Here is a 26,806-nt window from a genome sequence, read left to right as displayed (position 1 = left end):
TGGGGTTGGGGGGGTAGCATCACATTGGCAGGCTGTGGCTCCCAGATGCCCCTGGCACAGCACCAGCTTACTTCAGGTGCATCGCCACATGGAAACCTTTCACTGCTGTAACAGAGCACAGGGGAATCATTAACTCACAGAACATATAATAATCCTATTGATATCAACCCTTCTGTTGTCCTCGGGTCAAATTTGACCCATTTTTGGGTTTTCTTTAACGAAATTGTCACAAAACAATAACTTGGATGGTTCCATACAATGCTCTTCCCAATAAAATAAAGGATCAGTTCACTACTTTCATTGAATTTGGGCGTTTAATTCAATTTTATAGGATTTGAAAAAAGATTGCAAAAAAAAGTGACAAAAATGTCAGAAAAAGCTTTAAAAATGTGGGGGAAAAACTTAAAAAAAGCCCAGAAAAAAAATCAAAAAATCATCGAAAAAGGTGACAAAAACATTGGGACAAAAGTGTCGAAAAAGACCACCATAAAGTTTTCATTTTAAATTTTGACCCAGAAAAACAAAACGTTGCATGGTCGACAGGAAGACAACACAAGGGTAAAAGTCTGGAGGACAAAGAAATGTTTTGATTTGATTTACTTCTCTGGCTCTAGAACCGACTGCCAACTTTAGAGTCCATATCTTCAGTAGCTATGTGAGAACTCAGCCGGCTGTTCAGATGGATGAAGAGAATACTTAGCTGAGGAAGTGGTTTCAACTCTGCAGTCATGGCTGATTTTTATCTAACTTCCTATAACAATTATATGTCAAAATATAAAATCTGTCAAAATACTTCTGCCTCTAAAATAAAGGGGCATCTGTGACAACAGCTGTTCTATAAAACAAGGTCTTTGATTTATTAAATTAAAAGCCTTCTAGTGGCATTTCAAACATTAAGCAGAACAAACAATTAGCAATTATTTTTTCAGCAGTGGTCCAGAATGAAAATCAGCTGAATTTAGACTGTTTTTCTGCTTGGTATGGAGATGTGTTAACATTGAGTTTTATTTTTATTTTATTTTAAATCTGCGGAGAATTCTGTGTACACTTAACTCAGTATGTGCAATTTAAAATGCAGATTAAGCTACAAAACACCATGTTAAATTGGGTTAAGGATTACTATTTATGAAGGGTAATTAATTATTCATTAAGATATATATATATATATATATATATATGGCTGCGTTTGGCAAAATTATAAAGATAAATTGGGTTGTATGGATAACAATGCGGGCAGTGTAAAAAGGAAGATGTTGCATGAATCACCACATCATGCTATCAAATTGGAAATAAGTAACCAAATAAAGAGCTCCAAGTAAAAATTATGACAAAATCAGGAGCCAGTAGATGCTTAAATGAGACACACCTTAGGCTCGAGGGAGCGAGCCGGCGTCACAACCTCACCAGCTGGGCTGAGAGATCCCGCTCTACTCGGCTGTGCTCCTCGCAGCGTCACCGTTATCGAAGTGGGGGCTTTCTGCCCTACTGACACACAAACAGAACTACTCAGTCAGCACTAACAGCCAGACATGCTAACCCCTAAAGTGCATCTAGGAGTAAAAGAAGACTGGCGTGTTTGACTTTGCCACAAAAAAGTTGTCAAACATGTCAATGACTTTTTTTTGTTGCCTTGTGGTCAGGTTAGCAAATTAAAACGAGAGCAGGCTGCAGGCTGTTGGACAATGAACATAATGAGAGGTAAAGGCAACTTTGTTGAGTTTTTAGTTTAGGTGAGAGGGGGTGAGAAGTACAACTGATTCACACTGAGAAGAAAAAGAAAACAAACAGGAGCAATGGAAACGGGAGTTGGATTCCAGTCTTTATTGTAGCAACAGGAACAGAGCTTGAGTAATGCCATGTGCTAATGTTATTGCCTTTCAACATGTCTCTGGAAGAGGTCGGGATATTAGAAGCAGGTGATTTAATGGAAGGGTTTACAAAATGTTTCTACATGAAGAGGCAGACAAAATAAACACACGCATGAAGTGACAGCTCTAACAAACAAATCTGACATAAAAAGTAGTCTGGATTGAACTTTTGGGTATTCAATTTGGTCAGCCCACATTTGTTTTAACTTAATTCACAATTCTTGCGTATCAAAATGGTTTTGTACATTTATATTTATTTCACACTTGCATCCATATCTACATAAACATTATGTGTGAAACATCAGTTGGGAACTCAACATTTTGACCTTAATTTTCCCATATAGCTATTTCTGAACACGAAAACAAAGCATGTCGTACGGCGCTGATCTGCCCTCCGATGCCGCAGCCTATATTTGCGCGCCAGACTCCGCAACCTCGTAACGGTCAGCTTCTTCCAGGCAAATCATCTGCGCACACACACACACACACACACACACACACACACACACACACACACACACACACACACACAGCTGTCCTCTACTGCGGCAATCCTCTCTGGCCTACAGACGTCCTGAACTAGTGTTTTCCAAAACAAAAAAGGAAGCAGGAACTCTGAGAATTCAACGTGGCCGTCGTGTTTTGGCAGTTCGAGACATACCAGCGGTCTGATTGGTGATGTGCGCCAAGCCGGGCAAGCTGCTGGCAAGTTTGGCCAGCCCACCGTTAGTAAGCAGCTGGTGGATGGCGGTGGTTTTAGCCACTCCTGTGGTGACCACAGGCATCGCCCGGAGCAGAGTATTGCTGCTGGTAGCGACGGAGCTCAGGACCTGACCCTGGGGCTTGCCACAGACCGCCTGAGGGTGGAGAAGAAGAAGGCAAACAAACAGTTTCAAGTCTCGTCATATACAACAACAGACTGAGCGTTCATTCACACACACGGCGGCGGTCGTCAGAATACGCAAAAACGCAGGTCTTTCCATACGTTGTGAATGGGGGTAGTGTGTTTAGCCTGGGGGCCGCTGACAAAAAAACTGCAGCAGCCTGCGGTGAGATTTTACTTTTGAAAAAACGCAACCCGTCGTCACGCTAGAGCTGGGCGACATGGAGAAAATCAAATATGGCAGTATTTTTGACCAAACACCTATTTTGTATAGTTGACTACTGGTGCTTCCACAAAATATTAACACAATGAGATTTTTGATAAATAATCATCAGTAATGTGGATATAATGACTAAGTGGGTAAAGGCAAATAATAGAACAGCTAGAACAGTCTGGTAAGTTCAGAAAATAACATACCTTTACTGTAATGCAGCCTTTAAAACCAGGAAAAGACAACACTTGTGTCATATCACGATATCTAAAATGTAAGACGATATATGTGCATGTGTATTGATTTGTATGTGCTTTTGTTTTTTCTGTCAAAGCATTTTTTTAAACTACTTTTTAAAGGCGCAATACAAATAAAATTCATTGTTTTTGCCTGATTTTGGTCCTGAAATGTTTGAACCCTGGTTCAACCACGTAAAGCCCATTTTGGTGCTTCATAATATAAAGTTTATTAATACTTTGGAAATGGTTGTCAGTATAGTTTACATAACTCCTTGTGAATGGACTTTAAACAAGCAAAACTTCCATTGTGGGCATTCAAACGTGTATGCAATGTAACCAAGAGGTACCTGGGTGCTGCCTGTACTGACTGCTGTGGAGGCCAAGCTAGGAGCTTTGGTGACGATCTCCTGAAGACTGAAACTTAGGCCTTGTAGCAGACTGCTGGCGGAAGGCGCTGCACACAAATACAAAGGCAGTGAATCATTGGAGCTGAAAATTGGGGCAAATATTAACAACAACAACAACAACAACAACAACCCCTTCTACAAACTGCTGCAGGAAAAAGACTTTGCACATCTATTACATCAGACAGGTGTGTAGGAGGGGGGGCGAGTAGGTCAAAAGTTGCAAAGAATCTCCCGCACACGGTCTAACTTTCAAAGATAGATTGTCACATCATAATCGATCATGTTAGTTTCATTGGCCGCCTGATGGGTGGGTGTGGTCTACCTGTGCCAGTGGGGCTAAAGAGAGTCTGGGAGGCAGACAATGGAAGGCTTAAGGCCGTTTTATGCTTCTGCGTCAACTCCGCGCCGTAGCGGCGTCCTCGCTTCTACGGCGTCGTGACTAGTGCTAATTTCAAAACGTTACTGACATATAGACACTTGACAAACGGATAACCCCGTCATTGTAACCAAAATACGTCTGAGTTTATATGCGAAGCTGATGTCAGTGAACTAGCATGTTGCTACTCCCCACAGTAGGCTGCTAGAAACACCGACTATCAACACACAGGACCAGTTGACCAATCACAGTCCTGGCCTTCCGCGTCGCCTCGACGCAAAGTTACACATTTCTGGAGGTGCACGTCGAGCTACGGCGGAGGGCTCGGAGGGGGGTTCGCGGCGACGCAGAGGGGTGTACGGGGGTACGCCGTCGATTCGACGCAGAAGCATAAAACAGCCTTTAGATGGAGAGAGTGTGTGACGGACGGAGTCAGGGGTTCCCCGAGTTAAACCAAAAGGTAAGCCCCACCTGCACCTTTTTGAGTCAGCGGCTGGTCACTCTGTTCCTGGTTTCAAATGTACGAGTGAAACCAAGCCCTGGGGAAATCCGGGACGTCGCGAGAGCAACTACGTTCTAGGGCTGTGCAATTAATCGAAATTGAATCGTGATTATGATTTCGGCTCCCAATGATAAAAAAAAAGGCAGAATAATCGAGAAAAACAATTATTTAGCTCATTACTTTTTGCACGTAAACGCTTATTTTCTGCCTTATTTCTGTTCTGAATGAAAAAATAAAAGTTTAAATAGGAAAAGTACTGTTGATTTATTTAACTTTTTCCACTGTTTTTTAAGATTTTTATGATTGCAACATCTTTCCAGAAGTCAACGAGTAATCGTGTTAAATTATCGTGATTTCAATATTGACCGAAATAATCGTGATTATATTTTTTTCCATAATCGAGCAGACCTACTAAGTTCCCATGGGTTGGTTATGCCGTGACAAAATAGCTTATTAAAATGAAATGCATCTTTGCGAGTTAGACAGTGTGCGGGAGTTTCGTTGCAACAAACTACTCCTACCCAATCCCCCTACAGGCCAAAACCGGACGGACGGACGGACGGACAGACAGACAGACAGACAGACAGACAGACAGACAGACAGACAGACAGACAGACAGACAGACAGACAGACAGACAGACAGACAGACAGACAGACACCATATGAATGTCCAAAAGGGTAAGGTTCGGGACAGTCACAGACAGCGATGGCGCAAGAGGTAATCAATGATGATGTTTACTTAAATATGTTGTCCTCACACACTGTTTCTCATCCAGTGTTCAAAGCTTTAATCTCAATCTACAAAGTGGTTAGAACTGCACAGTGTTGTGATTAGCTGCACAGTTGAGAGTGCAAACAGACGTGCAGGGCAGGACAGGACAGAGATACCTTGGGCAGTAGCCGGAGCTTGCGCCAGGACTGGTGTGGACGACCCTGATACCATGCAAGGCTGCACGCTGTTGAATGAGCTGGAGCCTGGGGACAGGGCACCAGATACCTCTGAGAGACTACCAGACCTGCAGTGACAAACAACCACCAATCTACTCAGGAGTAGGATTGGGCATCGAGAACCGGTTCCAACTTGGTAGTACCGTTTAAAAAATAAAATAAAAATCACGATTCGAATGGAATCGGTTTTTTATTGGAATCGTTTGTAAAATGTGGTTTCAAATCCAGTCATTGGTTCCAAATTTAAAAAGGTTGCCAGTTTTGGTGGCCACCGTACTTCCTGGCGCTGGTTGTGTTGCAGCCACGGAGCACAGTAAGCGGCTCTATTTTACATAGAAAAAGCGGTAAAACTGTAAATCACCACTGAATCAAATGAATGTCCCTCTTGTCTGTGAAATAAGCGAGTGACCCGTTTCAACTCCTCAAAGAATCGGAAATCGAGAATCGATAAGAACCGGAATCGAAGGGAAGAATCAGAGTTGTTAAAATCAAAACGATGCCCAGCCCTACTCAGGAGCTACCCTTAAAGTGATGTTTGGCCATCACTTAGCTCTCAGACTACACCACTCATCAACCCCTCTGCATCAGACACACGTTTCTCCAAAAAGGGTGGGAGTGTTGGCATGGGTGTAGGCATGATTAGGGGCACAAGCGCTCTACACTGGATGTGCCTGTGTGTAGCCGGGCGGGCTAGCTTACCGCTGGCCTGCGAGAAGTCCCGAGAGCTCCTTGGCTCCAGCCACAGTCTGTCCCACTGTCACAGTTAAGGGCTTCCCAGAGACACCCACTGCACGGAAAAAGAACCATATCATGTTGCTTGGTTAGTAGGGGTGTAGCGATACATCGATGCAATGATCAACGCTCGATTTATTAAAAAGGAAAACGCAGTGTAGAGCTATGTCCCAATTCAGGGCTGCAGCCTTAGGAGGCTGCATTCGTAGAGCAATTGCGTCGCACCAGCGCAACGAAGACGGACCCATTTTATTTAATTTTTCACAAGAGCTACGTAAACTGGCCTGACACCAGCTAGCTCTGACGGGGTGTTGGGGGGGTAGCTAGATATCTGGCCGGCCAGTCCTGCTCTAAGGCCCCCGCTGGGAGTTGACTGGAGCTCTGGGTCTCAGAGACAAGAGATGTTCACATGTACGCTACATGTTTAGGGTTCATTATTTATTTGGCTGTGGCCTATGAAGGCTGCAGCCCCTGAATTGGGACATAGCGATTGCCTCAAATGTAAGTAAGGAAGTAAAGATACCAGGGTTTGTACCTTGCTGTGCAGCGGAGCTCATGGTGCCCCCTGCTGACTCGTTCTGGGAAACAATGGTGACCTTGATCTTGGCTCTCTTGGAGGCTTTGCTTGGTGTGGGGTTAGGCGCCTGCCTCCTCTTGCCATGGGGCCGCAGTTCATCTCTGTCCAGGCCCTCCATCTGATCGCTGGTCACTGGCACTGCAACACACACACACACACACACACACACACACACACACACACACACACACGATTCTTAATGGTCAATTACGGCATTCTATGGTCTTTCATTTCTGAACAGACCGCTGCTATGGACACAGTTCTGATCATAGACTCTGGAGGAACATTAAAATCATTTTAAATCAGTATCTTGCGTAAACGTATTGATTTATTTAGTAAGTAGCCATGTATTAAGCAGGATAATGTAGAGTGAGTGGGTCATTATTGCGAATTAAACCCCTTCAGGTTGAGGCAAGGCCCTGACTAGACCCGATGGGGTTTAATTCGCAATAATGGCGGCCCCCCTCGCTCTACATGATCCCTTACATATTTACCAGACTGCTGAGGGGGCTTGAACCTGGGCTGTTTTATTCTTTTGTATCCTCAGGATCCTCATGATATGAAATCTTAAAAATGTTCAGCTATATAAAATGTACTATTCTGAGTTTGAGAAATGTAAAATTCAAAGCATTACATTGGATGTTTAGTGAGGAGCCAGTGCAGTATTTCAGTGTGTGACATTCATTATGTATAAAGTTAGGGCAATGGAAAGGAGGAAAGAAGTGAAGAGACACAGAGGAAAGAGAAAGGAAGAAGGATAGACACTTACCAAAAATGCAAGGAGGGCTGCCAGGAGGAAGATTTTTCCTCACAAGCATGTTTTGTTTCATAAAAGCAGCAAACTGAGCTGGAATGAATTGGAAAAAAGGTCGGAAAAGAAAGTTGTAGGAAGAGAAGAGACAAGAGGATGAGAGGAGAGTATTTCAGTCATGTTCCATCTTGCCCCATCAGATGTTTTGACATGATGATCTCTTAAATACTTTTAGTTGCAATCATTTTCACATCGCACTCCGTCTGTTCAGCTCACACAGCTTTTGCAAAATTCAGCAGAAGTTGGTGAATTGAGAGCTGTGTACGCACACGTACCAAGGATCACTGCGCACATGTAGGTGAACGTGACTGCGTACTGTGTGTTTGTTTTCAAAGCATCCGGAGTTGAACTAACCTTGAGCCTGCTTGTGAGTGAGTACTGTGCCAGAGCGCTGCATGTGGGTCTTTAGGAGCTGCGTGGCTGTGATCAGACTGGACTTCTGCGCTGGAGACAGACCAGACGTCTTGGGTTTGGGACTTGAAGTGGGACTGCTACAGACACTAGACAGATCCTGAGGACACAGTGAAAGAGGAGGAACACCTGATGATGTGCAATGATTCATTAGTGTCAATCAGGGCTGCAACTAACGATTATATACATTGTCGATTAATCTATCAATAAGTTGTTTGGTCTATAAAATGCCAGAAAATGGTGAAAAATGTGGTCAGTGTTTCCCAAATGTCTTGTTTTGTCCACAATTCAAAGATATTCAGTTTACTGTCACAGAGGAGAGAAGAAACTAGAACATATTCACATGTAAAAGGGGCATAAAAAAATGACTCAAACCAACGAAACGAACAACAAAAAAAGTAAGCGATTAATTTAATAGTTGACAAATAATTGATTAATCGATTCATCTTTGCAACTCTAGTGTCAGTTATTGAACATGTACACATACTGCTTTAAGTACTCATTAGAAAACATGCTATAGTTGCAAATTGTTGCAACCAGCTCAAACGAGGTCTATATTAGTAGTAGTAGAATTCCTCCCAAATGCAGGCTACAAAGTGAAAACTTAAGAATATAGTACATATTTATTACCTTAATTCTTTTACTTAAGGGAGTGGAGGAAGTGAAACGCTGTCATACAAAACTTGCCAACTTCAACACACTGCTGTCTGGCAGATTACAGTTTCACATTATCTGGCATATCTGGCATTTATTCCCACTCAGCAAAAATGAGAAAGTGTGAGAAAGACGCAATGACTTTCAAAACAATACCAATTCTCTTATATTTCATATTTTTTTCTTGACTGGACAGACTGACAGTCTAAAACGTTTCCAATTTTGACGGTACAAAGCAAACATCACATGTGATGCAACTGTCATCAATTATCATTCCATTAAGAAATAGAAATATTAAGCGATACTATTTAAAGTGTTCTTAAAGTAAATTAATAATCAGCAGCCTCAAACAGAATCTGCAGTTTTTCACAGTTTTTTCAGCAATGATCCAGAAGGAATCTGTGGAAATTAACATACTGTTGTTCTGCTTGGGGTGGACATAGCATTTTGGGTTTTATTTTAATTGCTTTTTTAAAATTTGTCAACAATCTGCAAAGAATTCTGCGGAATTCTGCGTCGGCAGATTGTGTGTGTGGCCCTGATAATCAGATGCAGCCCTGGTGGTTCATCTGAAGGCTCAAAATAAGTGACACTTCTAACCATTTGAGAAATGTTGGTAATTGAAGCCGGTGTTAACTGACCTCTGAACCTGATGGTGAAATGGGAACTCTGAGCGCAGGGGAGGAAGGCCGTCCTCTCTCCATGTCGAAGGGAAGCTCCCGCCGAGGCCTTTTCTTCTTCTCCGTGTCCAGGTCCCTCGTCTCCCCCGAGCCATGGCTGTGGCCCTCTGCCCGTGCGAGGACGCCTGACAAGAAGTCCGCTATCTCATCCTGCAGATTAGTCACAAAACTTTTGTTATCAAGATCATAGACGTTTTGGTTTTCTTTAAAAATAAAAAGGTACTGTGGCCGGGTTAGTTCAGTGCGTAGAGCAGGCGCAAATATACTGGGAGGTTTATGCCTCGACGCATAGGTCCAGGGTTCGAGTCCGACCTGTGACGATTTCCTGCATGGCTTCCTCTTTCTCACCTAGCTGTCCTGTCAATTAAAGGCGGAAAAGCCCAAAAAAGAATCTTTAAATAAAAAAATTAAAAAGGTACTGCAGACTAGGGGTGGGAATCACAGGGTACCTCACGATACGATACATGGCTTACAATAACGATAATATCACGATACGATACACGGCTCATAATACCGATATCACCACAATACAGTACATGGCTCACAATACCGATAATACCACGATAAGATACACGGCTCACGATACGGATAATATCACGATACGGTACATGGCTCACAATACAGATAATATCACAATACATGGCTACCGATACCACAATTCGATACATGGCTCGCAATACCGATAATATCACGATACGGTACATGGCTAACAATACCGGTAATATCACGATACGGTACATGGCTCACAATACCGATAATACCACGATAAGATACATGGCTCACGATACCGATAATATCACGATACGGTACATGGCTCACGATACCGATAATATCACGATACATGGCTACCGATATCACGATACAATACATTGCTCGCAATACCGATAATATCACGATACGGTACATGGCTAACAATACCGATAATATCACTATACATGGCTCACAATACCGATAATCTCACGATACAGTACATGGCTCACAATACCGATAATATCACGATACATGGCTCACAATACCGATAATATCACGATACATGGCTCACAATACCGATAATATCACGATACGGTACATGGCTCACAATACTGATAATATCACAATACATGGCTCACAATACCAATAATATCATGATACAGCAATTCTGCGATAATCAATATATTGCTAGACAATCCTATTATCATACATCACAATATCTGTCTAACTATGAATACAAAATGTCGTGAAAAGGTTAAGTGCAGGTTTTCTCACTTTAAGTTTTTCAGTCTGTAAATTAAAATGACAACTATAGAGCAACTATGGGTCCAGACTTTGGACTTAAACATGGCTGGGGCATCTGTTATTTTCAACAAACTGCTGTCTGACATCCCATTGAAAACATCTTCCTCTTCGGCTTGTTTACTTATGTTTCCCTCACTCATGTGTTGAGCGCCACCTTGAGGAGCCATGAAGTAGCGCGCAGGGAAATTTATTCAGAGCGCCATATTTTATTAATGAAAAAAATCTATATTTGGCGCCAGTGTATCCATTCTCGTATCGCACCAAGGACAACAATATACTGCCATATCAATATTTTGTAGACGATGAGAAACACTCCAGACAAAACGGAGTAAATTGAATATATGCATTGACAAGGACCAACCTGAATGCAGCGGTCCACCATGGTCTGCGTCAGTCCGTCTGATTTCATCTTTGTTGAATTGATTCTGTGGAAGGACACCACTTAGTGTTACCATTACTACTGAATGATATTAAAATCCTTACGCTCAGCTAGAAAGAATATAAAATTATATTTGTATAGTTCCTGCTTCTTAAACCGGCGGTCCGAGGCGGGGACTGACCTGAGGTTGTCATCTGATCCTCCCACCACCACCATGCTGTTGTCTGCCCTCAGCTTCTCTCTGAACTCCTCCATGCCTTCTATGCTACAATGCATAGCGTTCTGGCCAACCACAAACAACACCGGAGTCTTCATGTCCAGCAGCGGGTCGTCCACATCCTGCAAACCAGGAGCACATTAACCCTCCAACGTCTAAGCCACTTTTTCCCCCAATATTTGGGGCGGCTGATCTTTGTGTAATAATGCTTGTATAACCTCAACTCTGTTATCACAATCAAGTTATAGACACCATTTCTTTTTTCAGTACAACCTAGGCTACCATGGTATGCTGCAGGGATATCGCAAAAAAGTATAATTTGTTATACAATGTGGCCGGGTTGGTTCAGTGGGTAGAGCAGGCGCACATATACTGAGAGGTTTATGCCTCGACGCAGAGGTCCAGGGTTTGAATCCGACCTGTGACAATTTCCTGCATGTCTTCCCCCTCTCTCTCTCCACTTTCTCACCTAGCTTTCCTATCAAATAAAGGCGGAAAAGCCCAAAATGTTTGGGACTATACAGACAAAAAAAAACTAGGCAGAGATTACATTTTACAGAAACGTATTAAAATCATATAGAAAATAATAATGACTTTTGTCTTGTGGTAATTGTTCTCCCAACACTGTAATTAACACAAACAAAACTATTCAGATGTATCTCAGAAAAGCCCACATGCAGCCCTCTTTGGAAAGGCCCAGGTGTTATCCTTCATGCTAAACAATCAGAATTACGCTAGTCTGAAATGATGCCGCAATATCGAACACTACACAACTTGATTTATGGGTTCATAATTATGGATTTATTGTTCAAAGACACTGTAGTTTCAGGCTGGAATAAAAAGCTCCTGGAAGGCCTACAATAACAGGGAAGAACTCATTGAAACGGCACATCTCTGTGCTTCTAAACAACAACAAAAGTAAGATCTAGTGATATTGAATGAACATAACAAACGTTTCCTGACGTAGGAGGTTAACATTCATTACAACTACCGAAGATAAAGGTCACTTTTTCTTAGTAGAAACAATGACATTAAAGAAGTATTAACATATAAAAGAAAAAAAATGCATGTCATTGGAAGATAAGGTCTTAGGTCTTACCCCTCTTGGCCCGTTGACTGTTAGCAGGGGGAAGCCGAGACACACCACAGCGGTCAGATACTCCATAAGGGATACCTGTAATTATTAAAGTAAGTAATCAACTAAGGACGCTTTAAAAAAGGAGAAAAAAATTATTTTCCAAGGGTATAAACTGTTAAGCTTCACATGAGATCACACTGATCAGCGTTATAAGAAGTCTTACGTGACAAGCGATGAGAGCACCAGTGTTCCAGCCGACCAGGATGATGGGTTTGTGGGGGAAGTGACTGTGAACCTGGTGGTTGAATGTATAACAATCAACACAGCTCTAGACACATCATGTACAAAATCCAACATTAAAAGAAAACAGAATCTGTATTCTACGTGGTTTCATTTTTCACAGACATGATTACTGAAGCGTAGAAAAAAAACGCTTCACAGACAAGATTATTTTTCGGGTAATTCATTTCAATGAGACATTTTAACACAACATGTCTAGTAGGTCAGTGTGGGGTTTAATGTGCACGTACTGAGCACTGGCAGTTAATAATGGACACAAAATAAAACCAGTGCTCTGCAAGGGCTAAGAAATTTAGAAAAGACTGAGGCTACCTCTAGACTACTACGTTTATTTTATTTTTAGGTGACATTTTGAGACAAAAAAACGATCTCAGTCCACACAAGAGTTTTAGCTCCAGTAGCAGAACTAATCTCCGTCCATATCAACACATCTGACAACACATATCACATGACCGTTCACACACACTGGGCATGCCTGCGCCAGTGTAAACAGGAAGCAGATTGTCTGACGTTACTCTGCAGTTGAAAATCATGGATGTATAAATTGAAAATACTTTGGAGAAAGAACAACAACGGTGAAAAGTAAGAGCACGGATTTATTATCTTTGAGCGAGGACAAGGTGGAACTGTTACTGAAAGGTCTGTACGCTACCTAACCGAAAAGACTGACGTGCGTCTTCGTTTCCAAAGGTCTCCGTTTGTGTCCGTACAGACTACAAAGCAACCCTGGAGTTTACAAACCAAAACGGGGGCAGCAGTGTTTCCAAATGTCTCCGTTTTAGGCGCTCGGAAACGCCAGAGAAGTGTGGACGCGAGGCGTAAACATTGCAAAAGTCATTCGTTTTTAAACCAAAACGTAGTAGCGTAGATGTAGCCTGAGTCTGTTTTGCTAATTTGGCCGGTATAGGACTGCCTTTCATGCAATGAATGCTATTGTGAATGCACATTAAAAACAAATCAACTACATGGATTATCTACAAACAATATCACCATCACTCTGCAACTACAGTCACAAAAGCAGCAAATACAAACAGATGATTGTACCTCCATCACCTTGGCTCTGACCGTGCCCAACATGTGCTCTAAGCACTGTGTGATGCCAATGTTTGCGCCGCTGTTCACGTGACTGTGCACAGGAATAACCTGACGAAGAAAAAGCTGTTATAGGCACTTTTTTGAGATTTAATAATCTTGGTAACATAGATTTAATTGAGTAAGACTTAAGACCTTTCCCAAACAGGAGAGCTGTGACTGCCAGAATCTCATTCGCCGCGAGGTAGAGAGGGCAGGATTGGTTGGGCTTGATGGTGCGATTAGGATGAGTGGGGCTCCAGGAAGCTTGCTCTAAAACACAGAAGAAAACAGACAGCGATCTGGTCTTTAACTTTTACACATCATGAAGAACAAAGTCAAAGTAAGTTGTATGAAAATGGTTTCTACTACAATGGTACAGTGTGTTACCGGTTTGTTTTGAGACAGGACTCCAACAGCTGGGTCCCAGGGCCGTTTTAACAGCAGTGACAGGGCCTCTGCACTTGGAGCGCCAGTCTTTGTTGTTGTCAGCAACATTCTGTCAATCAGCAACGGCAGCTTCCAAGGCACAAAGAGGAGTAGTAACGAATCAAAAATCCCAGATCTTGCACACACTGGTGCAGACCTCTGACAAGAAATAAAGACGGATTCTTACTCATTATTCAATTACACCCATCATACCTTGCTTTTGAGAGTCTGCAGAACATCCAGGTAAGCAGCAAGCATAGCGAGGCTTAAGGATTCAATCATGGTAGTGTGTAACCACTGCGTCAGTTTGGTGTCCCAGTTCACACTGGCTAATGCATGCCGCACCTTCCTGGCACAATTGTCCACGGCTATCCTCCGCAAGATCGGCTCATTGGAAGCCTAAAGGGAAACAAGATCACACGAGACGCCAACAATGGCAATTATATACAAATGGCTTTATTCACACATATCACTTTACACGATGATACTCTGCCTTAACTTCAAAATCGTGAAACTCAAAATAACCGAGTAGGTGCATTTCAAATGATGATACATGCTGGAGTGCACATGCTCATCCAAAAAAGCAAGTATATTGCAGTAAAACTATATGCAGTACAAATGCAGACTAGAATGCTGATTTTGGCCAATATTAAAGTTGTGTGTAGTCAACATTGTATAATAGCATTAATGATCTACTCTGATTCTGTCACAAGACCAAACCCTGTGTTTGTACACTATAACCCAGAGCTTTTAGTGTCCAAAACATAGTGGACTGGTTTGCAAGGTTATTTCTCTTGCAAAACGTGTTTATTCCTAAATGGGGGGAAATGGGGATTTTTTTTTTTAGGTTTATTAACAGTGCATAGGTTATCGAACAAGTGAGAAAGTATACATATGGTTTCAAATATAGACTAAGCATTTAGTGTTAACCCTAGGGTTTGTGGAAGACATAGGTGCACGCAATGGGTGGGTTTTGGGGTCCTCATTTTTCAATATAAAAAAACATTCCTTTTTCACATAATTTTGGACCATTATTATTTCCATATCTGTCTAAAATGTTGGAAAAGCTCGAGCAGACAAACAAATAATACTCAAAAAGCTTGAAGACAAAACTAGCTAAATAAGTCCACTGTTAAACCAACTACAATCGTTAGATCTGATCAAATAACCGATAATGATGATTTCAGAGACCAATAACTCTTTTCAATGTTTTAAATTTAAAGCTGTTGAGAACAGAATTAAATGAGCACAACTTACATTTTCATTGGCCAGGCGGGCTAGTCTTTCAGCTTGTAGAGCTTTAAGGACTTTATTGAACAGTTTGTTCTGGGCCACTGACCATCCCGTCCTGAAACAGAATAATGACAAAGTCAAAACAATGCCTGAGATACTTTCGATCATAACATCTTCTCGATGAACACGAGGGTCAGGTAGATAATAAATGAACAGCGGATCGGCTCCAGATGTTTACTTGTTTACGTGTTCCTCCCAGTCATCGGGGGGCGGAGGGCTCTCAGCGACCGTGCGAGCAAACAGAACATGTCGCTCACACTCCTTCATCACACTGAGAGCTTTCTGGTTATCATACAGAGGAACAGGTGTCGCTGTGACCGTCTCTACATCTAACAAAGAGTCAGAGTCTCTGCAGACAAAAAAGAAAAGAATATCAATCAGAAAAGGGCTTATTGGCACAACAACTTACACTTATGTGGAATTTGCCTTGGTGAATGGTGCATACATACACAAACAAACAAACATATTAAGCATTCATATGAATAAACAATAAATACAGAAACAAATATATACATACAAAATAACTGTTGCATAAGAAAAAAAGAAGCTGAAGGGGTTACTTCAAGGCAGAAAAAAAGTTTAGTGATCAAATTCATCACTAGGGGATTTTTCAGATGCATGTACGGCTGGCTATCATTCAAAACTTTTCAATAGCGGTACGGATACCAATACCGTGACTTTGATACCAATTTCATAAAATCCATTATGACAAGAAAAAATTACAACATTACGACACAAGTCTTATTTACGTACATGAGCCGTCTCTGTGCGTAACGTAGATTTTTTCCTGCGTGTCTCTACGACGTGTAACATTAGACAGCCAATCAGTATTGAAAGTAGTAAAAAAAGTATTGAAATCAGTACCCGGCCCTAGATACATGATTATGATACGGAGCTTTTTGACTCACGACAAGGCTTCAGGCTGGCGGCGAGGGGTAACAAACAGCGTCCTGGTGGGCCGGGCGCTGCTGGCGTCTGGGTGGGCATTCCATGGCTTGGCATAGCTGTGGTCCAGAAACACCAAATCCAGCTCTCTTTCGTGAGCCGACAGCTGGAAGAGCAAGGATGTGCCCATCTTTCGTGCCGATATCTGGAAGTCTTTATCCCCACCTCGATGCATCCTCCTCCTGGGCCCCAAAGGGCCCCGGGAAGAGCTCAACAACTCGGGTGGATTCAGACCAAACTGGCAAAGAGAAGCCAAAATGTATTAAATGAGATAAACTGAGAAAACAACAAACTCCTTTCTTTGCCTTCCACCAAGGAACATTTTTTTTTTCCTCTTTCTCCTTTTCAGTATTCAGGTCCGTAGACAGGGGGGTTTGGGTGGGTCGAAAGACACCCCCCTCACTGCCAAAAGGTCTATAGTTTAAGTCAATAACTGCCAATAATTCAAATCTCCCCCCAAATAGAAATGATCTTAACCAAACCGAAGCCCTAATCTTGTTAAAAGCACCACTTTTGTAAGTGTGTTAAACTGGCACGCAACATGTAACAATCTGAGGTCCAATGTATCAACAATCCATGCAACTAACTATATGCACTCATAGCAAAATCTGTGAGGTGTGCATGTGTGCGTGCGTTTGGACTAAAAAAGGTGGTACATGATCTTGGTAAGCAATTTGACAACATTGTAGTAAATATTTTCGGTGCATCATAAAGCGTGCTTGTTAAGATACCAGCAGACAAGCTAATCCAGCACAAATTAGTGCATAAAAAGTCACCAAAATTAAGTATTTAAACCTTATAATTAAATACAATATGAAAGGAAAACTGCAAAAAGCAGATCAACTTTTTGGAGAAAAAAAAAAAAGGACCCCCCCCCCCCCCTAGGCTGTTTACAGGCTTGGTATTTTAGTTTTTAAAGTTTATTTTTTATTTTTTTAACTGGATAACATAAACTATGCATTGAAGAGTGCCCAAATGAAGCCCCGTTTTTGCATCTCTCCATCATATCTTTTATTGATTATGTGCATAATGATCTGTATTATTTGTGTAAAACAAAAACATCAACAACAACAAACAAATAATCCAAACAAGCAGGTTTCAGGTGCCTTGTCCACGGTGAGCACCACCCATTACGTCAGAATCAGAATGAGTTTAAGTAAGGTTGCACGTGCATGGGTCTTGGTGTGTTTAGGGAAAAACAATAAACACATGAAAATAAAATAAACAATCACAATAGAGCAAGGTACTGCAACAGTTAAGAGCAGAAATATAGAACAGAAATATTGCCATAAAAATATGTCTGAGACATTATAACAACTATGTACAATCAAACGCTTTTAGAAAGGAAAATAAGATGTAACGTTACGATTTTGTGCAGGGTGTGCAAAGATATTAATCATTGCAGCCATATATACTAGGTATCATTATCATATATAATGGACCTGTTTTAGGATGATATAACTTCTATTACTACTATTAACACGTCGGTTAAATAATATAATAACTTTACGTGTCTGTTAGCTCATTATTTATCATTAAAGCTATCGCTGTGTAAAGGGACTGAGGACTGTGGGCTGGCCTGCAATGCTAACGTTAGCACAGCAAGCTAAAAGCTATCAAGATGGGGTGTGTATCGCTGTTCTGCTGCTCACCTTTTCGCTCTATTATTCCATGTTTTCCAAGACGGTTTAAACTCTTCTTTTGAGCCAAATAAGATAAAAAAAAGACGTATTTCTGTTAATTATAGAGGTTTATTTAAAGCACAAATATTCAGTGCGTACAAGCCTGACTTCCTTTTGTTGTGTGATCTGTTGCCATGTTCGGCTCCACATCCATCCTTTTCGGGGCGCTAAAAACAAGTAGGACAGTCAGGGTTACATATGAAGAAAACTGGCAACCCAGTTTGTGGCGCGCCAGTGAGCGACGCAAAACATGGACTGGATTAAAGCAGACTCTGGATCATTTACAACCCCTGAAAGGGTAACTACCGTTTTTTTCCAACCAGGACCCTATTTTCCTATGTTTTTTATGACTCAGAGTGGGGGATCCAACTGACTGAGTAAGGAGCAGCAGATGCAAATTTATTTTTACTTTGCTATACCATCCACAGTTTTAACTCTCATACATTTATTTTACATCACAATGTAGTAAATGTTGTGTCCTTTCTAACAATGTGCTTAGGGAGGCAAACAGACTTTCACATGAGGCACAGTGGGCTTCCAAGTGAGGCGGTGTCCACCAACTGTGACACTGCCTCCTGTATTAAATCATACAAGAAATACCAGGAGGAGAAGAGAAAAAGGCCCTTTTTGGACAGCTATTGTCCTCACATTTCTTACACAACATACCATCATTGCACAGGATGTTCAGCAGGGTGTCATATCTCTCAGAGTATTAAAGATTAAGCAAAAACAGCTGTTGGTGTTGAGGCCTGAAGTCAGTTAGGAGTCAGTCAGTTGGTCAGTTAGTCCATCATGACATCAGCTGACAAATAACACCTCTTCTCCTTTCGTCATCTTCTCTCCTCTTCCTGTGGCAGTATGTGTTGCTAAAGTGATTTGCGCACTGAAGGAGTGGTGGAGGGAAGGGGGAAACTGTATGTTTGACAGGTGAAAAATGTCTATTTATTGATGATTATAGCTCTGAATTTGGTTCTTTAATTTAAAAACCGTGGGTCCAAACGACAAAATAGTATCATCACCAGAGAGATATGAGTCTGACGAACGCATTGATGTGGTTTTTATGTTTGTGGTGTCAAATATATGCGACACAGATCAGGTAACAAACAGGGAACCGTCTGCGTCCTTCCAGATATTTTTTTTCATTGTTTCTAACGACAGTTGGTATGAACAGAGCCAAAAGTTTAGGTCCGGTGGATTCCATAGTTACATGTCTGCGACTGGCACAAAATGTCCTACATTTTGACCAACCATGATGTATGAAGAGTGAAAACTGTAGGGGAGAGAGCTTTGAGCTTTGAGAGATTTGTTTGGAAAAATTTCAGAGAATCGTACTGTAGCTTCACCCTCTGTCTTCCTCTCTAACTCTCAACATTCCGTCCCTATACACACATATTGGAAAATCTGAAACGGGCTGAAAACTGGACGATACATAAACTGTGATTTGGTAGAAACCGTGCTTGATATCAGAATGCCCATTCAGCCCAATAAAGGCCAAAGTCTTGTCTTTGGTTTAAACTTTTAATTATTTTTCTACATTAAAGTATGGCGATACAGTATGGCCCCAAAGAGGGGTTGTTTTGAGCTATGTTAAGCGATTTCCCGAAGATGGGACATTTTGCAGCGTTTTTTTGCCGATTTTGTGAAAATCTCTTAGAAAAGTCACACGTTTGATGTATTTTGTGAGCATGTGTTGCCAACGCTCCGTGACTAGTAGCAGGACAAAAATGTGGCGGAATAAGTATGGGGGATAATAGTCAGTGTGCCGATTGCTGCTATTGCAGCACATTGGCACACTGAATTACTCCAGTATTACGCTCGCATTAAGATCGCTGCAGTCAGCAGCGGCGAAACAAGCTACAATGTAAGTTAATAGGGCAATTGTCCAGCTTGTATTTACCTTCACAAAAGTGCTCCTTTTGCCACTGACAAGCTCAGCTTAATATTCTAAGTGTCTGACAACATTATGGAAAAGATTTCTAGGGAGGTCGACCTTTCGGTGGTGAGTGACCTCTTCCCGTAAGCTGATCACCCCTCCCCTCCCCTCCCCTCCCCTTATTTAATTCCAAAGGTCCCTGCAGCAGACACTATTTAAAAGACAGAGCCCTTCATTAAACATACAGGATACTTTAACCTTAGCCTGGGAAAACCCTGACGAACTTTCGGCAAATCTGAGATTTGCTCTGCAAGTCAGTCTGACACACTAAAAGTATTGCTTTTTAAAATGGAGTCTGGTGGGTTTAGCGCTAGCGACTTCAGAGCTGTTGCCGGTTAAACTGAAAGAGGTTTTAAAGGTCTATCTCTGAAGGGATCCTTTCCATAATGTTGTCAGACACTTAGAATATTAATCTGGGCCTGTCAGTGGCAAAACGAGCACTTTTGTGAAGCTGAACAATTGCCCTATTAACTTACATTTTCGCTTGTTTCAACGCTGCCGACTGCAGCGACCTTGCTTAATACTGGACCAGTTTCAAAGATCGTTGTTCCCATCAGTCACTTAGACACAAAAACATAGGAACATAGAGTCCAGGTTGAAAAAAAAACATAGTTACCCTTTAACCTCTCTGGCTTGTTTGTGAAGAGATTGTAGACTCAAAGATGTGCAGAACATGATGTTTTCAAAAACTTTATTCATCAAAAATGACAATAAAAGCACATACAAATACACAATATTAAAAAACAAGTCTGGATCATGGACTCCCTCTACAATGTACTAAACCTTAAAATAATGAACTATAATGCCTGTGAATTATCTCATTCGTGAGTGTGTGTGTGTTGTTGTTTTAATGCATAATTTCCATGTTCTTGTCTGCTTTAGGCTACTGAAGAAGTATGCAAGTTAGTCTGAGTTGGTAATTATGTTAGTTGACGGACGGTTAAATATCATTTCAGGTTATGTAAAATGTGTTATCTGAGTTGGTTTGTTGGTTCCCAGAATGTCCAAGGGCACCAAAATACTGAGACATTTTCACTCCAAAATAATTACATAAGAGTAGACGATACTCCGACTCTGCTTTTTACACTGCATGTTCTACTCAATCTGAGTAACGTATTCTGAATACTTGGATTACTTTCACATTGAATTGCATTTTATAAGTGTAGGATTGCGGCCATCACATCCAGCTTACTAAACAGGCCTATTCTGGTGTGTTCTTCTGTTCCAACTGGCTGAATGTGTACCTGAACAAGCAGATAGATTGTTGTATTTGTAGTCCCGAACTGCATACTACAAAAATCTAACCGCAGTCTCAGCTACCGCGAGCTAATTTTAGCTAAAGTTAGTTAACATGTCAAACGGGGCTAGTCAATCTTTCAACGGCTCTGGGGCTAGTGAATCAGCACGTAGGAGAATGTAAAGTCGCACGTCAACAAGATGCTTCTTCAGGTTGGAGGTGGAGTCATTTGGACGCTGAAAGGAGGTTGGTTGCTGGCAAGCAGAGGTTGCACTGCACAGTTATATTTCGTTCTCTCTTCTCTTTCTTTAATGTGAGATGCTGTTTGAATTTCCAAGATAGAAACGCATTCCTGCCCTGGCTCTGTTGTGCTGCTGTTGTTCCGGCTCAATCTCTACCTCTATCAGTGATCACGCAAATAGCTCACTTTTTCGTTTTCATATTGGGGCTTCTGGGAAATGCATGTTGCGAGAGTGAATAAACTCATGAAAGAGAGAAGTATCGTCATGTAATCCATGGATTTCAACAATGTAACTGTATTCTAAATACCAACTATTTAAATTGTAACTGTAACGGAATACAGTTACTCATAACTTGTATTCTGAATACGTAATGCCAGTACATGTATTCCGTTACTCCCCAACACTGCTGACCACCCTTCCCCTCCCCTCCCCTTATTTAATTCCAAAGGTCCCTGCAGCAGACTGTTTAAAAGACAGAGCCCTTCATTAACCATACAGGATACTTCAATCTCTTACCTAAACATAATTCAATTTGGATGAACATTTGACTGCCAATATGGTGAGTTTATAGATGGTTATGAATTGTTTGTTGGGAGCTGAATTTGTGTTTTGACTGGATAAAGTAATGCCAATCATGGGGAGTTGTTATAAAACCTGATGTTTACTAGTGGATTAAAGTAATACAAATTGATTTTGCCGAGGACCTTATAAAAGCTAGAGAATATACCAGGGGCCGACTGGAATCATTTGAAGTAGTTCATTTATAAATGTATACAGTCTTTGTGAAAGAACAGCACAAGAGAAATATTAGAAATATATTAGACATGACATTAAACATATTTGCAGATTCTGAGTGTTATAGATTTGTTAGATAAGAAAGTAATCCATGAACTACTTTAGATTAAAAATCTAAATATTATTTGTTGAACTATGAAGCCTTTTGTAAAAAAAGAAAAAGAAAAGAAGAATTAATCTGGAAACTGGGATACATATCTGGATTCAGTATGCTGAGATCAAATGTTAAAACTGTGATGTTTGTTTTCTGTTTTTTTTCCCCATGAAGAAATACTTGGCTCTGGCTTTGCTGCTATGTGCTCTGGCGTCACTGTCAAACGCTCAATGCTTCCATAAGGCCATGAAAGGAGGTAAAAGAAAAAAAAAAACCTTACAAATACAGAGATACAGTAGGCTATATTTATGTCATTTACATTTTGAAATATTCACCACTTTTTCTTTCCACCCATAGGCATGACCCATTGTCAGGACGATGTGGATCAGACGTGGCATGCTGTGGGATCCAGATGGAGAAACAGTAGATGTATGGACTGTGATTGCAGTAGCTGTTGTGCTGGGTAAGTACAAAACATTTCTGTTTTTCAATGAGAACACTTTAATTAGTAGCCTGACGTCGTCATACTCAGATTCTAGTCAGAATCTGAGTCTGATACTGCTCCATTGGGCTGTGATTATGGGGCGTGTTTCAACCGAACCAGGAAAGAAAATGTCTCTGCACTCAATTGGATAGACCTCCAACCAATCAGAGCAACGGAGTATGTGACGTATGTTGAACCCCGTAGAAAGGACGGCAAAAACATCTTTCTGATCGACAAATGCCTTGGTCGCGGTTCTCTGTTCCTCTTTTATCTACACATCTCAATTCTCCAGCGGCAGACATCTTTGTTGTAAACGAATTCAACCCAGGTCTTTGGTGACGTGGTTGATTACGTTGCTGTTGGTCATCTGTCCATCATCGTATAAAGCCCGCCCTGACAATTTGATTGGTCCAAACAGCTCTGGTTCGAGCATAGTACACATACTCCACAACGGATCAAGTCCAGACCGAACTTCCCGACCTCAAATGTTGTGGGCGGGGCTAAGTTCGGCTTGTATCCAGGCTAATTAATTAGGGCCCGCGCACCGACAACGTCGGCGAAGGCCCTATAGAAACTGAAGGAATTATTATGAATGAATTGCATTTTTGAGGGCCTAAACATACTAAAAAACTCACCAAAATTGACAGTCGTATCAGGCCTGGTGAACATTTATGTATTTTAAGGATTTTGTGAAAGGCACGCAAAAATGGCTCGCTAGCGCCCCCTAACAGTTTTCAAAGTTTAAGCCCCTTCCTTTAACTTTCACTTAGACTAATGAAAATTGGTACACATATGTATCATGGTGAGAAGTACAAAAAAGCCTATTGGACCCATTCCTTAAACTCAACAGGAAGTCCGCCATCTTGAATTAACTGTACCAAATTAGTGCATTTTTCTGCCATTTCCACGTGTCGTACTTTTTAATTCATGTCTGTATTTACATATACTGTTAACTGTGTGTTTACTGTGTATTTGCAGGTATTCAACCCCCACACAGTTCCCTGATGACTGCGTGTCAGTTTTTGACTCGAAAGCTTGTCAACACATAGTGCACAAAAAGGACGACCCATCTGTATTATGTCCAATTTACGGAGCAGTAGGGAAGTGATGGCTGTTCGGAAGGTCTGCAGTATTTTCTTGGACGAGAGAGAAAGATGGAGGTGTGATCCCTCACAGGCTTCTCACCGGGAAACACTGCCTGTTGTGTTGGTTGTAACACACGACCAAACACGAAGCACAGCTGCTGAAAATTGAAAATAAAATAAAATCTCCACAAAAAAAAATAATTGTAAATTTCTTCATGATTCACTACTTTTTTGCCTAACTTTGTTTGTTTGAGAAAGAAGAGAATCTCAAGTGCACAAAAACACAAACTACTCCACCAATTCTGCACTTGAAGTTCAGCACACTCTTCCTGATTGATTTTATTTTGGGTATGAAAAAAACACAACAGACATGAAAACAGTAATGCTTAGTCAACCCCAGGGGTTACATGGAAGGGTAATGCAACACTTATTTCACTTATTTACAGAGGTGTATAAAGTACTAGAGACCCATACTTAAAAGTAAAAGTACAAGTGCTCTATCAAAAAAGTGACTTGAGTAGTAGTTGAAGTGGTCTTTAAGCACAACACTTAAGTGGAAGTACTAGTAGTACAAGTATTCAGCATTTATTGTACTTAAGTATTGCAAGTCGTTTATTTTAAAATGTACTACTCAAGTATTAAAAGTAAAAGTACAAGTATTGTGTTATGTAGTTATTAACGAAAGCAGTCAAATTTTGAATATCATATTTTTGGAGTTCAACTTTTTACTTGGTATTAAGACAATTAGACATTAAGCATTACAGGCAGTCACAAGCTGTACATTGCTGGATATATGAAGGAAGTTTCTGAAATAAACCCCACATTAATGTCTCAGCTGTTATAACTACTATTACCTGATACAACAGTGGGTTATTAATCACTTATTAACAAATATTGAAATAAAATGTGTAATGCAGTGGAAAGTTAGCAAGCTAGCAAAACACAGATAAACTAGCAGCTTCACATCACAGGGTGAACACATTCAGGACTCATTGCAGACTGAAACAACTCAGGAATAGCTTCATCTGCTGCAACAACGGCTAAATAGAAAGAGTACAAACTTACATCGTCTCTGACTTCTGAACGGGCAACCGTAATGAAAAGAAACACGACGCGATCTCGCATCTTACGTTATTAGCGTACGTAACTAACGTAGCCGTAACTACACACACTGTACCTGCAGAGTCTCCGTAGCGTGAGGAATTCACAACAGTAACGAGTAACGATGCAGCACATAAAAAATGTATCGGAGTAAAAGTATTAAACTCATTGAAAATATGTACTCAAGTAAAAGTGGAAGTAGGAGAAAAAAAGAATACTCCAGTAGAGTACAGATACAGCTTTTTAGTACTTAAGTACAGTAGTGAAGTAGTTCTACTTCGTTACTATACAGCTCTGCTTATTTACCTCGGTGTTAAGACGTCAGTAGACAGTCACACATAAACACATCACATTGATAACATCAATCTAAACACTGCTTTATCTTACATCATGATTCAAATGATACAAACATAAGTCAAAATGACTTCATACTAAACTAAACACCCCTCTACTCTGACTCTGTTTGATGTAGAGTTGGAGATCAATCCACATGTAAATGCCAGCTTTATTTGAAGAGAATATGAAATAGAATTTCGGACTATGAAGAGTCACTTCAGGTCAGGTATGGTCTACTGTATATCCACGACGTTCCACTTCCGGGATTGCTCCGATGCCACCAGATATTCTGCTGGATGTCCGATACCTTCCTCTGTCTTTGTGTTGGCGTTCTAAACTCTGGTGGATTTCTGAGGACTATGGTTAGCTGCTCCTCAGATCTCTGCAGGGTAAATCCAGACAGCTAGCTAGACTATCTGTCCAATCTCAGTTTTCTGTTGCACAACTAAAACTACTTTTGAACGTACACGTTCCACCAAAACAAGTTCCTTCCAGAGGCTATTTTGCAGAGGCACCATTGCTCCACTCGGTGCTTAGCGCCGCCCAAGACGATTGTGATTGGTTTAAAGAAATAAACCAATAAACCAGAGCACGTTTTTCTCCCATCCCTGAATGCAGTGTGGACTCGCCAGACCCTCCTCCGCAGCGCTGTGGAGGAAGGTCTGTTAATGCGAGACAACATTGTAGAATAGATTTTAAGATCACTTGTAAGGCTCTTCGTTGCCTCGCACCCTCATATATGTCTGATCTCCTGGTACACGCCGGTACATTTTGAGATCCTCGGGCAGAGGTCTTCTATCTGTTCCAGAGGCCCGGGTGGAAACTAAAGGAGACAAAGCGTTGGCAGTCGGGGCCCCGAGGCTCTGGAACGATCTGCCTGAGGACATCATCAGTTGAGTCAGTTATCTTCTTTAAGTCCCTTCTTAAAACATACTTTTATCGGAGCTCCTTTCCTGGTTTAATTTGAGCTTGACCCTCCAACCAACTGTCTTTTATTTCTTTTAAAAATGTTTTTACTATTCTTACCTACACTAATACATTTTAAAATACATTTCTCACATGTGGCTCTAATCCTCTTCCGTAAGTTTTTTATACACTTCATAGTGTTCTTTTTGATAAACCTGATGTTTTTATGACAGGCCTGTTATATTTTGTTGTTTTGTGAAGCACTTTGTAACGTGCTTTACAAATAAAGATTGTTATTATTATTATTAATATAAAATTAGACTTTTTTGACACAGTTTCTTCAAAACAAATATGGTCTTCTCAAAGGTTATTGCCGTTTCAGAGTATTCGGGTTCATTGAGTTTATATTTATAATGATCATGTGGTTTAAAAGCAGCCACCAGCCACTTACAGTATCACCACCAGGCGGCAGGACAAGCCAGCACATTCTGTTTCATTCCTCTCTTCCTCTGCAGAGAGAGAGAGAGAGAGAGAGAGAGAGAGAGAGAGAGAGAGAGAGAGAGAGAAACTTGAAAACACAAAGAGAGTTTTGCAAACACTTCCAGGTTCTGAGGATCTCTCTGTT

At 41.1% G+C, this 26,806-nt stretch overlaps 2 protein-coding genes across 9 annotated transcripts; one reads left to right on the top strand and one right to left on the bottom strand.

The window, feature by feature from the left end:
• kansl3 (KAT8 regulatory NSL complex subunit 3) lies at positions 1-18,131 on the bottom strand. 8 transcript variants are annotated; one of them, XM_078251599.1, is made up of 22 exons: positions 17,939-18,131; positions 16,250-16,524; positions 15,520-15,690; positions 15,306-15,396; positions 14,262-14,447; positions 14,010-14,138; positions 13,776-13,892; positions 13,602-13,691; positions 12,472-12,543; positions 12,270-12,344; positions 11,135-11,292; positions 10,936-10,999; positions 9,261-9,449; positions 7,909-8,065; positions 7,513-7,590; positions 6,702-6,881; positions 6,134-6,221; positions 5,375-5,502; positions 3,549-3,655; positions 2,530-2,725; positions 1,367-1,485; positions 1-105 (listed from the first exon to the last, which is right to left on the bottom strand). In XM_078251599.1, exons 2-22 carry the CDS (start codon positions 16,459-16,461, stop codon positions 100-102), a joined length of 2,613 nt encoding a protein of 870 aa, XP_078107725.1. In that variant the 5' UTR covers positions 16,462-16,524; positions 17,939-18,131; the 3' UTR covers positions 1-99. The 8 variants fall into 8 exon arrangements, with proteins under 8 accessions (XP_078107725.1, XP_078107723.1, XP_078107724.1 ...); XM_078251597.1 differs by having other exon boundaries at positions 13,593-13,691; positions 17,939-18,130; XM_078251598.1 differs by having other exon boundaries at positions 1,367-1,482; positions 13,593-13,691; positions 17,939-18,130.
• msmbl (microseminoprotein, beta-like) lies at positions 17,871-23,861 on the top strand. Its single transcript, XM_078251606.1, has 4 exons — positions 17,871-17,912; positions 22,444-22,525; positions 22,627-22,732; positions 23,732-23,861. The coding sequence occupies exons 1-4, from the start codon at positions 17,871-17,873 to the stop codon at positions 23,859-23,861; spliced, it is 360 nt and encodes a 119-aa protein (XP_078107732.1).
• Positions 23,862-26,806: the final 2,945 nt, after the last annotated feature.

This window comes from Sander vitreus, chromosome 5 (genome assembly GCF_031162955.1).
Source record: "Sander vitreus isolate 19-12246 chromosome 5, sanVit1, whole genome shotgun sequence".
Classification (NCBI taxonomy): domain Eukaryota; kingdom Metazoa; phylum Chordata; class Actinopteri; order Perciformes; family Percidae; genus Sander; species Sander vitreus.
The sequence above is the reverse complement of the archived record's forward strand: the minus strand, read 5'-3'. Positions and strand labels throughout refer to the sequence as shown.

Excerpts from the sequence above, each read along its gene's own strand:
- kansl3 (XM_078251597.1), bottom strand. The coding sequence starts at position 16,461 with ATGCATCGAGGTGGGGATAAAGACTTCCAGATATCGGCACGAAAGATG. Across the intron at positions 13,692-13,775 it reads AGCTCTCCTGTTTGGGAAAG|GTTATTCCTGTGCACAGTCA; the intron begins GTCTTAAGTCTT and ends TTTCTTCGTCAG. Across the intron at positions 9,450-10,935 it reads TGGTGGACCGCTGCATTCAG|GATGAGATAGCGGACTTCTT; the intron begins GTTGGTCCTTGT and ends ACTAATCTGCAG.
- msmbl (XM_078251606.1), top strand. The coding sequence starts at position 17,871 with ATGCTAACGTTAGCACAGCAAGCTAAAAGCTATCAAGATGGG. Across the intron at positions 17,913-22,443 it reads CTAAAAGCTATCAAGATGGG|AAATACTTGGCTCTGGCTTT; the intron begins GTGTGTATCGCT and ends TTCCCCATGAAG. Across the intron at positions 22,526-22,626 it reads CCATAAGGCCATGAAAGGAG|GCATGACCCATTGTCAGGAC; the intron begins GTAAAAGAAAAA and ends TTCCACCCATAG.